General features: G+C 38.2%; 1 protein-coding gene across 1 annotated transcript in view; it reads left to right on the top strand.

Annotated features, from left to right (window-relative positions):
• The window catches only part of RSU1 (Ras suppressor protein 1), a 102,084-nt gene that overhangs the window by 21,885 nt on the left and 60,216 nt on the right, over positions 1 to 19,983 (top strand). The window contains exons 5-8 of the mRNA XM_021551646.2: positions 3,017 to 3,135; positions 4,614 to 4,696; positions 4,966 to 5,080; positions 18,131 to 18,263. Coding sequence (XP_021407321.1) covers positions 3,017 to 3,135; positions 4,614 to 4,696; positions 4,966 to 5,080; positions 18,131 to 18,263 — 450 coding nt within the window. The remainder of the gene's footprint in view (positions 1 to 3,016; positions 3,136 to 4,613; positions 4,697 to 4,965; positions 5,081 to 18,130; positions 18,264 to 19,983) is intronic.

Below are 19,983 nucleotides of genomic sequence, written 5' to 3'. Positions count from 1 at the left end.
TAAATTCAAATTTTCAAATTTGGGTTTATAGACGTTTCAGTTTATAATAAACCTGTAAAAGATCAGCATGTATTAGGTGTGGTGTGCATTTAGCTCAAAGAGCTGGTATTGACTGAATTTGTGCCAGGAATATTTATATTAAGTGTTCAGATTCTGTATTCCGGTAGAGCTGGTGATACTTTTTAATAACTACAGTTGCAGAGGGCTTTCTTGAATTATTAAGAAAACAAATGTGAACATAAGACCTTCTTAAAATTAAATGTGTATATTAAAGTGTAACTATGTAGGAAAGCAGTGCTTTAGCATTACAAGCTTCTCATAGAAAGAATGTTTGTATTTTATAAATTCAACTTCTGAACACCTTAAACTGACCATTTTTTACTCTTCAAAATATCAGATGATATTGACTAAGATCTGTGTATTCTGTTTTAGATACTTCCATGAAGTGCTGATAATTTAATTGCATCTTGAACTGTTGGAATGCCAATAGACATTTTAATGATGATCTGTCTTTCCTGGTCTTTTTTTTGGTCATGATAGATCTCTAGATTTCCTTAATATCTGTTTCAACCTCTGAATCACTTTTAAGAGCAGATATTAAGAACCCTGATTCTTTGTATTTTGGGGGTTAGAGCCATATTTTTGGAATGGCATATAGAGGTGTTGCAGTATATGAAGGAAGAAGTTGGGCACTTCCTATGGATTAAAGCAGTGACCATTGTTAATATAGGTGAAATGCTAGTCTGCATTAATGAAAAAAATGTCATGCAAAAACCTGGTGTTTGGAACAAGAGACATTGATGTCTGGAAACACATTTTCCACCTTCATTTATCATGTGGCCTAAAATCTTAGAGATTAAGATCTTAATCTTCCATCTTAATCCCCTCCTTACACATGGTCTTCAGGCACAAGATTTACCACTCAGTCTTAGCTTTGCAAAGTGGGTTCTGCTTTGGACATCCTTGGAGTCAGCGATGAGGAAACATTTTGCTCTGGTAGGTTTTTCAGGACACAGTCTAGAAACCCTCTTGTCATCTGCAGTGTGTGTGTTAGAGGGCTTCAGAAGAGCCCCTTAGGGGAGAGGGGCTTGAATAAGGGCAGAGGTTATTTTTGGGAGGGTTTTGGCATGGAAGGGTCAAGTGGTGTGGAAAGAGAAAAGGTGTACTGCTGCACAGAAGGCTTAAAATGTAACGTTTGGAAGGTAGGTGAGGCACAAGCTCAGTGTTTGAACTTCTGCAGGGATGAATAGTGCTGGGCAGCAACTTTGAGCTGGTTCTCTGTTCCTGCCAAAGAATAGATACTATTTGCCTCGTGTCAGTAGGGAGAACATTCTTGCCCTCTCTGTTCCTTGCTTGCAAAAGGCAAGGCCATTAGGGCAGCTTGGTAAAAAACCCTTTTTGCTAGTGGAAAATAGGCTGCTGTCTTTAGTCCTGTTTTATAGAAAGACCAGTTTTTAAAACAGTGACAATTCTGCAGTAGCAATAGTGGAGTGTTTTAATTGCTAATACTACAGCAGCAATATGAGTTGTATGCCTATGATGGGACTTCTTACTGGGGATGAGGAGAAAGAATGATTTAGCTACAGAGAGCTGGTGTCCACAGGTTCTTGTTTTGGGGCTGGGTTATGCAAAAGGGTAAGGAAAAATGAGGTTATTTTCTGAGTTTGTGAAAGAAATGGTATATGTGCTTCTTCTGACTCTGCTCACATGCTTATGTGGTCTTTCTTATTTTTGGTTGCTCAACTTTGTCAATACTTTGAGTAGAACTTTTATAGTTTGAAGTGGCAGGTATTCATACATTCACATAACATCTCCTCTTGACTTCAATGTCTGTTGTTTATCACTTTTGCATCAGAGGATAATCAAATTCAGAGTAAGTTTAGGGACAACATCTGAAAGGTTGTGTTTGTTTCCAGTCTTGACATAAGAAAAAAGTCCTGTTCTTGACAATAGCTACCTGTACAGGCTCTTTCTGAAGATGCCTCTCTTTGTTCTGCTTTCAAACCTGGGTGACAACTGAAGCAAGATCCATACGCACCAGGTATATATTTACTGTATATGAATATACAGCAGTATGAATAAGGAGCTGGTAGGTATTTTTTTCTTGTTCATGTGCTAAACAGCCATACACAAGCAGTTCATACACGAACAGTAAGGTTCTGTGAAGATATCTCCAGCCATGTGTCTACCTTCGTTATTGTAGCAGCTTTAGTGATTATCTGGATCACCCTGTTCAAGCTCTTGCAGTCAGAGAAAAGTGACCATTTTCTCTACCTTTCTGCTCCAGGTTATTGGAGAAATTTCTTCCTTCCGTTATATGTCCTTGTGTTGTTCTGGCTGTTGCCAGTGGGAGCTGCTGTCCTAAAACCCTCATAAGGCTGGCTGATTGAGCTGTATTTAGATTAAGCTTTATCAGTAACAGGACTGACATTTTATTTACTTCATGCTCCATGTGCATTAATAGTTCTGTAGTGACACAGGTTTGCTGTTCTTAAGAATAGGTTTGAGCAGCAGTTCTCAAGGAACATAAATTCTGTGCACTTGAGGCATTTCCCTTTGTGTTTGGTATCATGGTGAAGAACTACATGGCAGAATGAAAAATGGTCACCATGGTGTGCAAAAGGGTAATTTGTAGTTTAGCTAGAAGTCATCTACCAAGGACCAGGTTTCTCCATGGAACACTGTTAAAGCTGAGTTTGGCATTATGACACCTCTTTCCCTTGTGCTTTATGTTTCGGGTGTGGCTGCTGATTGACATAACAGATAGGATCCCTTGAGAGTGTGTAAGTTTTGAGGATATTTATCAGAATGAGAGGTTATAAAAAGATCTGCATTGCAAAAGACTTGCTCAGTATCTTGGAGCATCAAACCTTTTTCAATACGAGAGAAAATCTTGGCATATATTAAATATTTTAGGGAAAAAAAAAAAACAACAAACAAATCCTTGTGACCTGTATTATTCCTGTTAGGTGAAGTGAATACTGATGCCATATTCTTTTTTTCCCTTTACTTACAGCATGAACAGGTTAAACACCTTGCCAAGGGGATTTGGCTCTTTACCAGCGCTAGAAGTTCTTGACTTGACTTACAACAACTTAAATGAAAATTCCCTACCAGGAAACTTCTTCTATCTGAGTAAGAAACTTTTCTAAAAACTCTACATATCTTCAGGATATTGCTCTTTGCAGTTGAAATTTATTTGATGCAGACCAAAATAGAAATACAGATCTTTTTCCCAATATTTATGTTTTTCTTTTAATATATCTTGAATATTTCTGCACAGCATGGCAATATTTATCACTGATATACTGTCACCTGACACCTTTGGATGCTAGAAGACTCATTTAGTAATGGTATATTATGTTTTCTTCTGAGTAATACTTCCTTGGGTCCCATACTCCGTTTAAACGTCATAGAGGGTTCCAAGCCTCAGGGGAAAGTAAACCATTTTGTAACACAACTGTTTTTTGTTGAGTCTGAAAACAAATGTATTCTTGATAGTTCATTACCAAAATAGTTTTAACAGCATGTGGGTGTTGAGGTATCCAGTACATTAAAACATATGCTAAGGTTACAAAGCTTGGCAGAAGAATGGTGGAGTTAAGCTGACCTTTGCATATGTTAAAAATATATACACAGAGAATTGACAGAAAGGTATTGTAATGCATATGTGCAAAAGGGCTGCATTATGGTTGCCTAAGCAACTTGAATTCTGGCACTTTCTGGATTTCAGTGATTCTGCTGTTCTGTGTACTATGCTGAGGTGGCTTCAGGATCAGTGCATTCAGCATCAAAGTGACAGGCAAGGGGAGAGGAGGAGTGCTGCTCTCTGAGGGATGTTGTGATTGTAACCTGGCACAGGGAAATCTTTAAGTCAGCATTATTAAAAATGGTCACATTTAGTGAAATGAGAAGAGGAGGAGTGAGCTACGTAAGACAAATGGGATCTCCTTTGGTGGGAAGGAGAGGTTTTGCTGATCTGACCACCTTCTCTCCTGCTACACCTGACAGTTCTTTGTGAGTCTCCATTTTAATTCCTTTTTCCAACTGTCATATATGCTTGTTCAGTAATAGCAAGCTGCATAGTTGTGCTGGGTCATCTTTTTTTGATTAATTTCATTGAGAGTTTGCATGGAAATTACAAATTATACCATTGGAGTCTTCTGTATTTCATTTCAGATCTCTTTCCCAGTGTGGTTTCTATAGAACTTAACACAGTTGTATATTTGTTGAAAAAACTCAGAATTTTTTTAAATGTCTGTTTAGGATGCAAATTGATGTAATAAATAAGAATCGGGGGTAATAAAGAGTAATGACTGTGTTCTAATATCTGAGCGTTCAGGCTATTTGCCAGAATCTGCCAGAGTCTATGTTGCAGAAATTGTTAATTGTGCTAGTCCTTTTGAATATAGATGTTTTCCTGAACTCACCAACAATATAATAAGCCAGTAAATCTAAGTTTGACCTGCTTGTTATTATTGTGAGCCCTGGGTATGTCAAAGGCTTTTCACCAAGTCAGGGTTATTAATCAAACCTGACTCCTTTTTATTGATTAGACCTCAAATGGTTGGGTTATATGCCACCCTGTTTATATATTGCTATTTAATTTGCAGCCACCCTTCGTGCACTCTATCTAAGTGACAACGATTTTGAAATGCTGCCGCCAGATATTGGGAAGCTCACAAAGTTGCAGATAGTAAGTAATTTATCTAAATTCTTGGAAAATCAATTCACTTTTGCAACACTAGTAGGAATGGAATCCAGTCAATTTGAGGAGTAGTAGGATAGGTTTGCAGGAATAGACCACTACACCTGGAACTGTCTTGTTTACCAGAAGACACTTGTAAATAAATTGGAAGGATTGAGCATTCAGGAGAAATCTGGGGGCAGAGGGAGTGGAGCTCTCTTTTGGGCTGCTTTATGGTAACCAAAAATCATTCTGACTGAATTTATATTTGCTCTTAGCTGAGTCTTAGAGACAATGACCTGGTATCACTGCCTAAAGAAATTGGTGAGCTCACCCAGCTTAAGGAACTGCATATCCAGGGAAATCGTCTTACTGTGCTGCCCCCAGAACTGGGTAAGACTATGGATGATCGTTTATTTATTTGACTAATAATGATGATGATGAACTGTATTTCCTTTGAAATGATTATGCTTTAGTCATCATATATGCTAATATTTACTTTCCCCTGAGAAAAACTCACTTTTTCACTCTTTCTGGATATGCAGGAGGAGCCAGAAGATTACATGTGTTTTGTTTTATTATTTTATTGCATGTTGCATTTTTCTTGTGTATTAGTACACCTGATTGCCAGTTTGTATATAGAACCTTTCTTTATATAATGTATCATAAATCCTGGGTCAGCAAACCCATTCTTATCTCTCACTGGGTTTTGAGAACACTATTTAGCTTAGCTAAAATTATCTTAAAATTGACAATTGCATAAGTGGCATCTTAGTGACAAAGTGGAAGTTTGATCAAGTAGAGTAAAATACAGCTAAATGGGAGGATTTTTTTGTTTTTCATTTGATAGCCTTTCTTAGGGAGCTGACAGCTCTTCAACTTAAAGGAATGGAGCTGGTTGATGTAATTTGAATTTGTGATACTGTACATTTGAATAGAGTTATAAGTGGCTTCTTTCAACCTATGAAGTAAAGTTCTTCCTTGAAACTTAAGTATTGATTCTGCTGGATTTGCATTGGAGTACTCTATTTTTTGTGAAGGGCATGGTTCCTGTTTGCCCAAAGCCAGAAATTGGTTTCTAATCTTAAAATTTAAAAAAGTATTTTCATTGGGAATAATGTAGTAGTGTCAATTACCTGTTTTTGAAACACCTGTTTTGAAAGACAGGGTGTGTTCCTTGTTTCTTGTTATTGTGGACTGTTACATGGGGAAGCTTCTTTGTTTCTACTGGTACCTATCACATAATACTTCCCAAAATTCAGAAGGATGGGGACAGAAATTAGCATGATAAAGCAAAATTACCTTTTTTCATAAGAACTTGCTTTGATCCATTGACGCTTTGTATTTTAATGTGACAGTATGCAATGAATGCTTTTTGTTTTATAGAGCAATGTACTTTTCTTCTGTGAATTCAGGAAGGTATTTATTTGCTTTTTTGCCCACTATGTTTTTTTTTACTTTTTGCCATACTACTAGAGGATGAAAGTTGGTCTTTTTCCTTCAATTTCAGATGTTTATTTTGACACAGCTATACTTTCTTTAGGTTTTGGTCAAAGTCATATTTATTTATCAATTCTCAGAACAGCAATAACTTTTCAGGAACATGTAGTGTCTGTAAGTGTACTTTTCTGTACTTCCTAAATTATAGCTTTTGAGGTTTTTTCAGAACGTGGAAAATGAATAGTGTACTGAGTCTAACCACCTTCTTTGGCTAATTAAATATTCTAAACATGCTGCTGCCTTAGAAGCATAGCAACAAATCCCCATTAAATGGTTTTACTATCAAAATCCATCCCAAATGGAAATGTTTGAAATAAAATTCCCAAAATTTATTTTGTATTGACGTGCAAAGTTCAGGATGGCCAAGGGAAATATTTTCCTCTAAGCATTTCTTTGCATTTTAGAACAATATCACAATCTCGTAAAAAAAGGACTTGTAATTTTGCCCCATTTGACAAAGGTGAGGTTCACTGACACAGCTAAGTCATTGTTGCCTCTGTTCTTTATTACTCAAAAGGTATTTTGTAAACTCTACTCATCTTTTCATGTATTAATTAATCAATGTTTCATTTTACGCTGTTACTCAAGATCCTCATTTGTGATTAGTTGCCATAATTTCTGTTGTAATCTATGCTGTGGATAATGCTAGAACCATCTCAAATTTTTAAAATAGATTTTGGCATGTATTTCCAGAGAACATTACACTGAAGTCTAGTAATTTGTCCAAATTGCAGGTATATTTACTGTGGAAAACAATGTTCTGCTTGTTTATTAAGCATCTGGGCACACGTGTAGGGACCAGAACACCAGACTAGGATTTGGAAGGCTTGTTTGAGATCAGGGAACAAACCATAGAAAAGAATGAATCTCAGCAGTCCTGGTTTCCCTTCTGTAAACCAGGACAGTTTAGAGAAGTGCCCCTTTAGAGACAGTTTTAAAGTCTGCCAGTGAAAGGTGGCATGAGAGGGTTACAACCTACTGCATGGACTGGTAATGCCATGCTAATACCATCTAAGGGAGAATGAACTTTGCTGTCCGAGTTCTTCCTCCTAAATTTTTAAAATTGAATTATAATGTACTCAGAACTATACAAATACGTCTTGGTGTGCATTTTGGATAAATAGCTTTTCAGTGAGCTGGTCCTATTTGCATTAATTGGAGCTACTCCTATTCCATCCAAAGTAAACAATCTTTTCTCTCTCATTATCACTTTCATAATTAAAGCTGCTGAAGGCTTTTGACTAGCTTAGTTCAGTCTCTGGTGGACAGCAGTGAGTCACTGGATGTTCATTTACCATGGAGATGGGCACAGTTGAATGATGAGAAGGATGTATGTGTTACACTAAAGTGTTTTTTAAAGGTAATGTAAATAAGTGCAGAAGAAGGAATGAAGAATAGGGTATGAAAAAGGCCACAGACAGGCCTCAGGGTCACAACTTTGGAGTGGAGATACCAATAAATAACCTCCTACAGTCTGCCTGTAATGTCATCCAGTGTGATTGAGGTGGCACCAGTACAGGGCTGGGGGAGATCACTATTATCCTCTGTTGTGTTTAGCAGAGATTTCCTACTGCTAATTTAAGAGAAATATTCCTGCCCAGGAGGAAAGGAGAGGACTGAAAGACTGCATTGGTCCCTGGGTGAGATGCTTTTTTTGTAAATACAGTACATGTGAGTGATGAACACAGGAAATGGCTGGGAGTAGGTGGGTGGAATTTGCAGCTTGTTTTTATCGTTTGTCTCTCAAAACCCCATTCATGAGAAATGGTGGTGGGCAGTCATATATAAACTTTAAAGAGGCACTGGCATTTTTTTCCCCAACATTTAAAAGGTTATGTGCTGCATTGCGAGACAAATAAATCATGATTCCCTGCAACAGCAGAGTTGCAGTCAGTTATATAAATTGCCAAGGAGGCACTAAATCTGTCGCTTTGTGTGTTTTGACCATTTAACAATAAGAACAGTTTGGAAAGAAAATAGACTAGAAACAAAAACCATGTAAAATGGTAGATGCAATTAGTCACATCAGTGATGTGTTTTAAGTTCATTGTTTGTTCATCTGGGTGGACCCATATGTGCCACATAAAAGATTTTCTCAGGAGAATCAGGAATGTAAGAGTGGTATATGGTGCAGAGTACTCACTAAGATGTAGCTAAATAATTACCCAGAGAATGTAACTGGCTTGTCTGTATGTCTGCATTTTTGATGTGAAAACAATTGGTATGATTTTTAAAGCCCAGATTCTAATGTTGCCTGTGTACACTACCCTGCTGCTAACACATGTGTGCAAACACGTGGTTTGGTCGTGTTTATGCATATGCAAGAACAGTGATTTCTAAGATTACATTCCCAATTAACATCTTCCTTTTGCAAAATTGAATTTGGCATCAACGGCTCATAAGTTGCTGTTCAAAACTGTTATAGTTTATCAAGGAATTTCCTCAGGTAATGAGAAACACTATCAAAATTATGAAGTTAGTCCATACTGGAAAAGTAGAAAATTCAAGCCTTTTTCAAAAAAAAAAAAAAAAAGAAACCAACTTAAAAAAAATCTAAAAATCTTAATTGCCTAAGTAGTCATGTTCCTTTTTAAGAAGCATGAAACATTTTGTAAATTTCTAAATTTAATTTCTGTATCAAAATAGCTAAGTAATTTTTTCATAAATATATTTTTTAATAGCTAAATTACTTTCTGTGGATAAAGAATTGGCTTTAAATACAAAGTTCAAGGAATTGTGCCAAAAGCCTCAATATTTCCATCACAGGAACACCTTTTAAAATTTAGGCTTTTGAAATGACACTAGAATGTGTGTATTAATATTGTATTACGCAAAGTAGTAGCTGCAGTTGTTTGTTCAAGTAAATATTAATCGAAATAGCCATTTACTCAGGTAATTATAACAGGCATATGCAAACATAAGAATCACTTACTTTACAAAAGATATTTCTTTTCCAAATGTTGGAAACTTTCCACTAGTTGATGTAAATGCCAAACTTTTCTTATTTTAGTATAAACTGTCACTGTACCCTGCTTGTGTCACAACACAGCACTGCTCACACCTGCAATACAGGTCATTAGTTGGTGCTTGTTGGATGCCTGAACACTGGGGCTCTTTGGACAACAGTTCTGAACACTAGAACAATTAATTGATACCTTACAATTAAAAAAAAAAAAAAAAGATATGCTTCTAATTTTGGAACTAAGGTAAAGGTGGGTAAACAAAATAAGTTGTTTTCTGGGACTGCTGATATAGCAGTTACCAGTCAAGAAACAATAACAAATATGTAAGTAACAAGATAGCTTATGGAGAGATTATTTATATAGAAAAGCTTCCCTGAAAATCTGTGCATACTCTAATTTGGTTTCTCATTTTAGGTTTAAGTCAAAAAAAAAAGAACAAAAAAGCCAAAAATCCCTACACCCCACCACTTGTTATGTAGTTAGAAACCAGGCTGAATTCAAAGTACTTGATGGACACTGCTGTAATTCTTGCCAAACTTTCGAAGATTCAGATTTACATTAGTTTTTGAAATATGTAAGTTCTACAGTCACTTCTCGGATGACTACAGTGTGTGTGTGGGTTCTCCTCATGTTGACTGTACTCTAAGTACCATCAACATAATAATGATGTTTCTGTCAGCAGATACTTCATCCGTTGTGTCAGAACTGTAGTAGGTAAGAGTACTGTAATTAGAGCCAATCTGAGCAAATGTTACATTTGTTGTTATATTTGGTTCATTTTATGTGTTTCATAGTACTTAAAGGTGGTTTCGCTCTTCTGAGTACTTGGCAACCTGTGTTTGACTGGAAGTTTCAAAGGTGCAGGGCAAAAGCAATACAGTGAGTCTTTTTTGAGGTCATTTTTAAAAATTAACTAGATTTTGGTCTGATAGGGACCCTTCAAAGAGAGAATGCTCTGTTGAATTCCCATGTAATTGAGAATCTCAGGGGAGTTTCTCATGCTGGAAAAAATGTGCAATATATTTCAAAATAAATTGGGATGCTGATCCTCTAAGCCTGTAATACTTCCTGTGCCATTAAAGTGTCTTTGATGTTAAACTACTTTGACATCACGTTAATTTCCTTTGTTCCAAAACCCATCTGCTGCGTAGTGTGTTTCTTGGGTTTCTTCGCTGTGAACACTTAGTGGTGACTGTTGGTCTGCCCCTTGGGATCCCAGTCAGCGCTGGACGTTTGTTACACAGAGCAGTGAAGGAAATGGTATTTCCAGCACAACATGTCACCTTTCAAAGAAAGAAATCGGTGAAACTTCACAGTACTTGTAGGTCTTCTAGAAAATTATCTTGTTCTTACCTGAGGAATGTGGGAGAAATTAATTTAATCAAGTTGTAAGTAATAAATAAATAATTTTAGGATGTATTTTTAAAAATACATTTTGAAATTACATTTTCGAGTTATTTCTTGGATTTTTATTAAAGTGCTTGTCCCTCTGCCTTTCCTCTTAGTTACCAAGAAAATGGCACCAGCCGGGCTGGTTGCCCTGGTACCTGAGAGCTGTGTGTGGTGGAGTTGAGTTGTTCAAACAGCCTGACTTGTCATGTGGCACTACAAGCCATTAGCAAAGTGTTGTTAGGTGAGGAGTACATTGTGTGCTGCATTAAGTTCCTGTTTTATGGCTTTCATATGTGAATGTTACTATTATTTACTCTTTCTACTAGTTATCCTGGTTAGGTCTGTTTGTTGCGTACTGTGATGGTGGAAGTTTCCACAGCTCTCTCCTTGTTCCCATAGAGTTAACCTCTCCTCCTGTCACCTGAATGTGAAAACTTGAGTTTGCCCAGCCAGGTTAGGGCTATAATCTTTCTGTATTTAATACCAGAAGTGTGGTTGAAGGTGGTGGTTCAGCCATCCATCCTCTTCTTTCCCAGGCTTCATCTTCAGTCCTGACACATTCAGAAGTGTCAGACTTTCCATTACATTTTGTTATTTTGTTAAAGATTGTAGCTGACTTTGCTTTGATGCTGGAATTTTGTATAAACATCTCGGGACTACATTCACTTTGTTTTAAACTCCTATGAAATGTACTGGAGGGTAAAATTCTCTTCCCATACAATTTTAATAGCTGTAGCTGAGGCAATACCAGTTTGCCCTTTAATGCTTCCCATTTTCATCAAGGATAAAGAATTCAAGATTTAGTTGGTCTGCTTTTACTTGATTTATTTCAACTATGTTCCTCTTACTAAGAGTTGAAGCAAATGGAGTAGCTACTATGGGATCACAGTATAATCAGACTATTTAACCTATCAAAGTAGAGTGAGAGAACACTTGGCTGCTGATTCTCACTCGCTCCATGAGAAGAAAGCATAGATGGTCTTTCCCCTTGCAGATGGGCAGAGGGAGCACAGCAGTGTTTTAGAAATAAGTCAGCTTAGTTCAGCTCAGAAGTAAAGAATGTGTTTTGACAGTGATGAACCATTAGAATATGACACAACTGGCAGAGTAGAGTCTCCATCTCCTGATGTTTTTCAGACCAGATGTTTTTCTGTTTGAAATATGTAAGCTCTTCAGTTACTGAACTGACACAGATTTACTGTTGCATGTATTCAGGTCAATGCTGAAGTTGGGGTCTCATCTCCAAACTCATTATTGGAAATTATCATGTACATCTAAGAAGTTGTAAGAATAACATGTGATGTTGTAAAGCCTGTTTTAACTCCCTGAAAGTAATTGTAAAACAGGATGGATTTTGGCCTCAGTGTTTGATTTTCAGATTGCTCCCTCAGCCTTCTCTTACACTGGGGCTTCCTGTCTAACCCTCACAAGGGAGATTGCAGGCATTCCTATCTGTGTGGTTAGGAGAGGAACCAGGGGAAGACTTCCAGCCTGCTTCTGTGTGATGGATGCTCTGGAGTATCTCGTTTATTTGCATGTACTGAGTCTGGCTTCTTGTTATCTGAGCCTTAAACCTTTTTCCATGTTTGTAGAACCACCACAAATGCTATTTCAGGGTTCTCTGAAGTGCTGGTGACTTGAAGTGATACTGTTATACCTTCTTCAGTATAAGGATGTAGGGGTGAAAGAGCAGAAGTGTTGCTGGGATTGATCTTTTGGATCAATGAATTTTCAGTCTACTTTTAGATTTACTAAACTTAGTTGTTCTCTCTTAGTGCATAGGAGCTCATCAGTAAGAAATTTAGTATTTTTGACATATGCTATGGAGATGTAGATTTGTTTATCATTCTGAATATCGCCGTGAATATTTCTGCGAATTCCAAAGAGATTGAGTCACACTGCACTTAGGTACAAGACTTTGCTCTTTGTTGTCTTACTGCTGCTTTATTAATACTGTTTAAATCTACTCTCTTCTGTTACTAATCCTTCAAAAGTACTGTCTTCAAAGCAGAAATGGTCTTACCTGTTTATAGGAATTGTACAGGTTACTGGTGCACAGCCTTACATGTGCTTAAGATTGGGGTAAAAATCATTGTCTTTGTTAATACTTTGTGGCATAGAAATGAGTATATATTTCGAGTTTTTTACATAGGTATTAAAACATCATTCAGAATTAATTGCTTTGGTTTCCTTTTCATGACATAATAATCATTATATTTCTTCTACCCCCACACTTTAAGCAATCTCTCTCTCTATTGACACAAAGCAAATGCCACAAAAGTAATAAAAATTATAAGCCCTGTAGTGTAAAGCAAATCTAAAGCAAGCCAGGACAGACATATTTTTACGTACAATCAAAGTTTAAATTTAGTGCAGTGGATTGATCCCTTACTTAGCATTTAATAAAACAGGATTCAAAGGTATTTATATCTAAATAAATTACTAAAACTAATTTTGTTCCTCCTGTTATATATACGACAGAGAGTAAGACATTTGTGTTGTAAAGGGAAGGAATGTTTCGATTGCAGTCTTAAGAGGAATTGCTAAAAGGGATGTGTTATAATTGGAGGACTCTCCTTGAGGTCAATGAAGAAGAGTCTAGGCTGGGAGGGGAGTCAGAGTATCAACAGGATACAGATATGAAGCTCAACAGTATACAAGCTAAAAATTATATCCATTGATTTTAATGAAGCTCCACTGGGGATGAGTTTAAACCATTACAAAGAAGCGTTGATCTGGCATTTTACAGCTAGGATCATGTTTCTTACGCTGAATGCCAATGTTCACATCTCAAATGTCAGAGTTGTTTAATTGCTTAATTTCACCTTTTAATTTTTGGAAGTATTTAAAGTGTTGCCAGGGGGTATTCAAGTGAAAAGAACAAGCCAGGTGTGTGTTCATTCTGTTTCCTTTTGTATGTATTGAGGTAATGTCTATCTACATTAGTCACACCTTACTGTACCTCCAGTATACATCCGCTGGATAAATATTAGACACTTTTTGTTTATCATACCTCACAAGAGGATGAGGGGCTTAGCTGTATATGTTAGGGGTGCTTGCAGGCTAAGTCTAATGGACAGAAGTAGCCTAGGAGGTCTGAAGGCACCCTTGGCCTAACTGATACTTTACAATTAAGGTATGGGTAGTAGTCACATAAGTGATGGGGGTAGTATTATTACTGGCTCAGACACTCTCTGTGTCAGACACTGCTGTGGGAGGCACATTTGATTTTCTATTCTAAGCTCTTTTCTGACCGTTGGAGGCATTTGATCAAAACATGAATGTTCTCACAAACCACTTTTTATTTCAACAGAACTGCAGGAAAATAAGAAACATTAATGATAATGTTTTAGCTCAAGTGCAGGATAGATCCATTGAGACAAGAAAGTGTAAGTGCCTTTTTATCATTTAAATATCTCTCAGGATGAGGTGTGCCCACTGTCATATGAGGTGGCCCTTCTGCCCACCCATGGCTGTCCACGCTCTGAGTTTAGGAAGTGATAAATGGTATTTTTTGTTAATGGGTGACTTAAGTTAGAACATATTACAATTAAAAATATGCACACTTTGATTTTGCACTTGAATTCTCAAGAGTTTTGGTGTTGATCTGTTTACTATAGCTCCCAGGTGGCAGCTAACAAGAGATTTTGGCAGTAGATAGTTTTTAGGTCTGCACAGCTGAATAGTTGGGTATTAGGAGCAATCCAGTTTTGAGGTGGAATAAACAAAGAAGTTAAATTACAAGATCCAATCAAACTTAAGGGTTTAAGATCATCTTTAGATACAATGAGTGCTGAGACAGAAATAAAAATGCCAAGATCAGGCATTTCTAAAATTACACAGATGGCTCCTCTTAGAAGACGTTTGGTCATTCTGTGCAGGTCATCCACAGCAGTCAGCTGTTAGATCTCTGCTCTTCCCTTTTCCAGATTCTCTTCTCTTTTCAGTGTCCACTTACTGGTAGCCGCAGTGTCTACTTTGCAGTCTTCCTACCTGGAAATCTGTATCTACTCAAGATAGAGTAGAAAAAGTACCCATTGGACTTTGAAGGTTCTTTAAGCATGTTAAACCTGGGTGCTGGGATTTATAGTTTTGATGATTTATTAGAATAATTTTAGAGGCACTCAAATAATTTAAATTACATTTCTGTGCCCTAGGAAAGGCACTGTGCTGACTAGCCTTGAAGGTGGCCTGTTCCTCCTCACTTACCAGAGGTATATGATTGTGATGCCTTTTGGTGTCACTGATTTTTTTCAGTATGACAAAATAGCAGAACTTTAAGTCCATAATGAAGAAGTAAAATTTTAGTGAAATGATCTATGCCAAATTACAGAAATGATAAGTATTTTTTAATAGGTAGATGTGCATGTAGAACAAAACAGCAATGACCAATGCAGTCTCCTCTCCGAATATATTTTATGATTGAGTCTTCAGTGCTGGAGGATTACTAGAGGTAATTCTGTATTTTGCTTGCTAAAAGTATCTGAGGGATTTGATGTGATCTCTGTAGCAGAACAGTATATAAATTTCCAAAAGCCCTGGGGACTGTTCTGCTGATGCTGCTGTTAGACAATATGCATGAAGGCACATCTGCCATGGCTTTTTCCCTGGCTCTAGTACTGCAGGGGTGGAATAACAGCATTTTCTAACAGGGTGTTACCATAAAAAAGTCACCTAGGCAAGGAGGCTTTTGGAGTTGGGGAACAGGGACATGTGTGAGGTGTCCAGTTGCTGGGCACTCCTCTGGGGAGCCTGGTGCCAGAGCCATTGCTTCAGGCAAGTGTGATCATCTCTTCCACACTGCTGGATTTGTCTTCTGCACTGTAGCAGAAGGGTCCATGCAGTGCTTCTGTGTGTTTGGCTGCCCCAGCACATACTGTTCCTGAGATGTTACTGAGACTTCAGCCTTGTGCTTGGGACTCCTGGATGTCCTGCAGCCGGAGGAGAATTAGGTGTGTACACCATTGATTCATGGATTTTTTTAGCTGTAAGCACAGAAAGGACACCAGGATATGGTGATGCAGAAGAGACACGTTTCCCTTCTGTCTCTTTTTTAACTATGTGGCTTCTTTGTGCTCAAATGGCTTGCCTTGTGTCAGGAGGGTTAGACTCCATTTTTTACTTAGTTCTGATGAGGTGGGGCACTCTCCCTGTAACTTCTTATCCTATTTATTTTCCTGCCTATTTCTGTCCTTCATTTCCAGATGGAAATTTTGGTATCCAGCAGCGATGTTTTTCAAGCACTGATTGCCCTGTCCTTCCTGTCTTCTGCAGGGCAGCCCTTCTTCACTCACCTGCGGAGAATCTGGTACTTGCTATGAGGACAGACAAGTTGTTCTTTTTCTCACTACCACACTTTATTAAATTCTTCACCTAAAATCCCTAGGCTCTCACTCCAGCTCTAGGTGGCCGGTGGGATGGGCTGCCAGGCCAGCTGCTGCTGGCAAGGCTTCCAGAAGGACGTCCTGGGCAGGGATGGGGTGGATTTTGGGGTGGATGCTGAATTTTTGTGTGCCCCAATTTCCACTGTAAATAGATGAATTAGAGCCTCTGTTTCCCTCTGAAGGTGAAATGAAATATTTGTCTCCTTCCAATGTGTTTTAGGAAAAAAAGGGAAGACAGGAAAATAAAGCTATTACATTGGCATGGGGGCCCACAGGTTATTCTGCTTGAGCACTCTTGCTTTTGCTGTAAGATTCCTTTGGCTTGTAGTAGACTTGTAATTATTTCATTTAATTACGTTTAAACGGGCCATGTGGTATTGAAATGGAAGTGGGCACACTGTACTGTAGGAATGGAAACATGCAGCAGCCTTCCCTGGGTGGTAAATTTCTGACACAGCTTGGGACAAGAGGATTCAGCTGAGACTCCAAATATTGAGATTTTGGGCACATGTGACTTATTCGTATAAGCAGCATTGAACTTGACCAGTGATGGTGGCCAATCTCACTTCCCCAAATTTAGCTGTTTTTTCTTTAGTTGGACACAGATCGATTTTGCTTTGATGCCCCACCTACAGAGTGCTTGCAATGTTGGTAGTTTCAGAGAGCAGCATACAGGATATTTTTTAGGTAATAAAATGTGAAATCCAATTTACAGTTGCAAAGCAAGCCCCTGAGTGATACATAATCTTCCCAGCAGCCCCGGTCAGAGGGTTAGGGCTAATTGCCGCTCTGGCCGGCTTCCCCAGCAGCCTCCGCCCGAGATCCGGACAGCGAGAGCGCCGGCCCGCGCCTCCAGCCGGCACAGACGCGCTGCTGTCTGCTTATTAGGTCCTCTTTGTCACAGTACTTAATCCTTTTTCCTGCTGCTTGTTAGAGCAGGGCTGCCGAGTCCCTTAATAAAGCGGCGAGGCGTGCGGCGGGCGGCCGCCGCCTGACTGACGGCTGTGGGGCTGCTCCGGCGCTGCGGCTCGGCCAGCCTGCACAGACGGCTGGCAGATGAGCTCGTTAAGGTTTGTTAAGGTAACGGTGGCTCCTGACTCCGGGATGGGCTGCTATGAGATGCTTGGCATCTTTTCACACCGTATAATGGCCTGTCTTTAATTGTGTTAACCCCCTTTACGACGCCAAGGATTAGCTGTCAAGCAGAACGTGCAGCCAAAGTGAGCAATGAGCACAGGGATTGAAGCAGCTCCCCTTGCCTGCGCTTGCACAGCCCCTTTCATTTTGGAAAGCTGTGGTGTCAGGTTGATACCAGATTTAACCAACATCTTGGCTCTATCAGTCTTCAAAATCCTGTAAATATTTTTTGTTTGTTCCCCATAGTTATTTTATCTTACTGTGGTTTAGTTATTGTTGATTTTTGGGGGACTGGTAGGCCTCTCTTAAATTATAAAATTCACCAAAAAATTTTGAAAATAGGCCACAGATTTCTTAATTTAAAGAACACAAGGAAATATTTCAATGGCTATGCTATCCCAGAATTCAGCCCTTTGTATCATAGTTATGAGGAATTTGAAAGGAACACGTGCTGATTTTGGGCTCGGGTGGTAAATTTTTACAACATGTACAAAACGCCCAGAGCAAACTCATGACAGGTCTCTTACGTCTTCTGTCAAGAATCGGTAAAACTGCCATGTTACAAGAATGGCATTGTCTGTCTGCTTTTGTGAGTGTGTGTCACTCTAACCCCAGATCAGAGCGGGATATTGGTACAATGTGCTGGGCACTGGGAATGCAAAAAGCCCTTGGAGCAGGGATTGAGGAATGCTTTGCAATGCCAAGTTTCAGCAGAGCAGACTTCTACCAGAGAATCATTCTCCTTTCATTCCTGCAGATCATAGTGGAGATGGTGAACAGATGCATTATCAAGTCACACTTGAAACTAATTTAATAAATAAGTGGTCAGGGTTCAACCATGCTTTTCAGTGTGTAGCAGCACTGAAACAAATAGAGTGGAACTGCATCCATCATGGTGGGAGCTAGTGTCCTTCTGTTTGTCTTTCCTAAGACTGAAATATTTGCTGTTGTTATGGTTGCATTCTCTGAAATGAATAAAAAGTTTTTACATTCACCACAAGGTATTTCTTTCAAATTTTTCATGTTTCAAATATTTTTCATCTGGTGTTTTGTTTAATCTCTTTCAGGTAATTTGGATTTAACTGGTCAAAAACAAGTCTTCAAAGCAGAGAACAATCCCTGGGTTACCCCTATTGCTGATCAGTTCCAGTTGGGAGTATCTCATGTTTTTGAATACATTCGTTCAGAAACATATAAATAGTAAGTATTGCATTATATATTGTAGCTGTGTTATTTATTTCCCTGTAGTGTATTGGGCAAAGTGTTACCAGCTACACACATCTTTCATAATACATGCAGTAACTTGGTGTTCAGGACAAATATGCAAGCCTGTACATTTATATTAAGGAATTTTGCTAAGAAGAAGGTAACTGTCATGTAGACAAGTTAGGAAAGCACAAAGACTGTTTGATACTGTCCTCCGTTTTTTGTTTATTTCTAAGAGCTGTTATGTAACATGAGAGGTGTAAAAGAAGCATTACAAGCCTTTTGAGAAGTACTAATTTTAAGTATGCTCGGTGCAGCTTTATAGCTTGAAATAGATACTTGTTAATGTTTTTGGATGCAGGTTATGTTTTAAGAGATATCCAGACTTCAAACATGGTTTGATCTGGACTAATTTGTGGAAGTCTACAATCTTACAAGTACTAATGTTTTCTTCAACAGTGTAAATGTATGTGCTGGGCTTCTTCATTTTAATGCAAGATTCCATGTACAAATGCTGACCATTAGTTTAGGAAATAATGTCTTTAATCATTCACTAAATTGTAATACTTGTTTTAAGTGAAGATCTCTGTGTTATTCTTTAGATGGGAAGTTATTTTTCAATGTCTAGCAACAATCTTGATGCTGTCTCCCTAGGAGCACTGGGTAGTACAACCTGGATTGGAAAGTTAGTTTTTGCATTTTGCCTTTATTTAAAAAGTGTATTTTAATAATTCAGAAGCATTTCTGACAGTCTTTTATATGGTTGCTGTCTGAACAAAATTACCAGAGAAGTGTATTCACAAGTGACAGTTGTGGGATTCCAATTAAGTAACTGAGATGCAAATTTCTGTATGTAACTAAATGACCCAACAATGGCTTTTGTAAGCTATTGCTCTTCATTTACAGAATTTTAAATGAAAAGAATCACAGATGGAAGAGTGGTTGCAAGAATTGCGTGTCTCAGAAGGGTGCTGATATTTATGCTGTGATTCGTGTTCTCAAGACAGATTTATTCATAGATTTAAGTAGGCTGCAGCACCCTTCTTGCAGTAGTACTCTGTACTACAGACATGATGTAGGGAAGCAGCTGCCTGTCTCCTTGGACCATCCCTCCCCACTGTTCTTTGTGTACCTGCATCTCAGTTTCTTGATAATGTTTGGTAATTTTGTTTTGTATTGTCAGTTTTATATTTCTCTCTGTGAGCAGTGTAGACTAGGGACCCTCATGTACTTCTCTCAGAAACCACTCTGGGCATCATGAAGACAGCAAAATTTTAAGGACTCAAGTGCAGTTTTGAGAATTTGACTCACAATCAGTTTCTAGGGAGGGGGGTGGGGGGGGAAGCTGTTATTATGTATCTATAATTCTTTTTAAAAAAAGTGTAACTGGGTATTTTAAACTGCTCTGGCAACTTTCCTGGTATAATCAAAATTGACAAGAAGATTCTGTATTTCATCAGTTAGCTCAGCTGTTGTTCTTTGTTTCTAAGTTAGCCATATTAGATTTGTTGTCTTATTCTTTGTTAGGTGTAGCAGTGTCTTACTGGCTAAAGGGCCAGTTTTGATTTTGTCCTCAGTAAATATTTGAAACCTGTCTAGTTAATGGTGTAAGCAGAATCAGACTGGCCATTCATAGGGAGAAAAATGAAAAATCATCTTTCTGTGGCTCATTCATGATTTCTGCTTTGATCTTATAAGTTTATTTCATTAATGT

Source organism: Lonchura striata, chromosome 1 (genome assembly GCF_046129695.1).
Source record: "Lonchura striata isolate bLonStr1 chromosome 1, bLonStr1.mat, whole genome shotgun sequence".
In the NCBI taxonomy this organism is placed as follows: domain Eukaryota; kingdom Metazoa; phylum Chordata; class Aves; order Passeriformes; family Estrildidae; genus Lonchura; species Lonchura striata.
The sequence above is the reverse complement of the archived record's forward strand: the minus strand, read 5'-3'. Positions and strand labels throughout refer to the sequence as shown.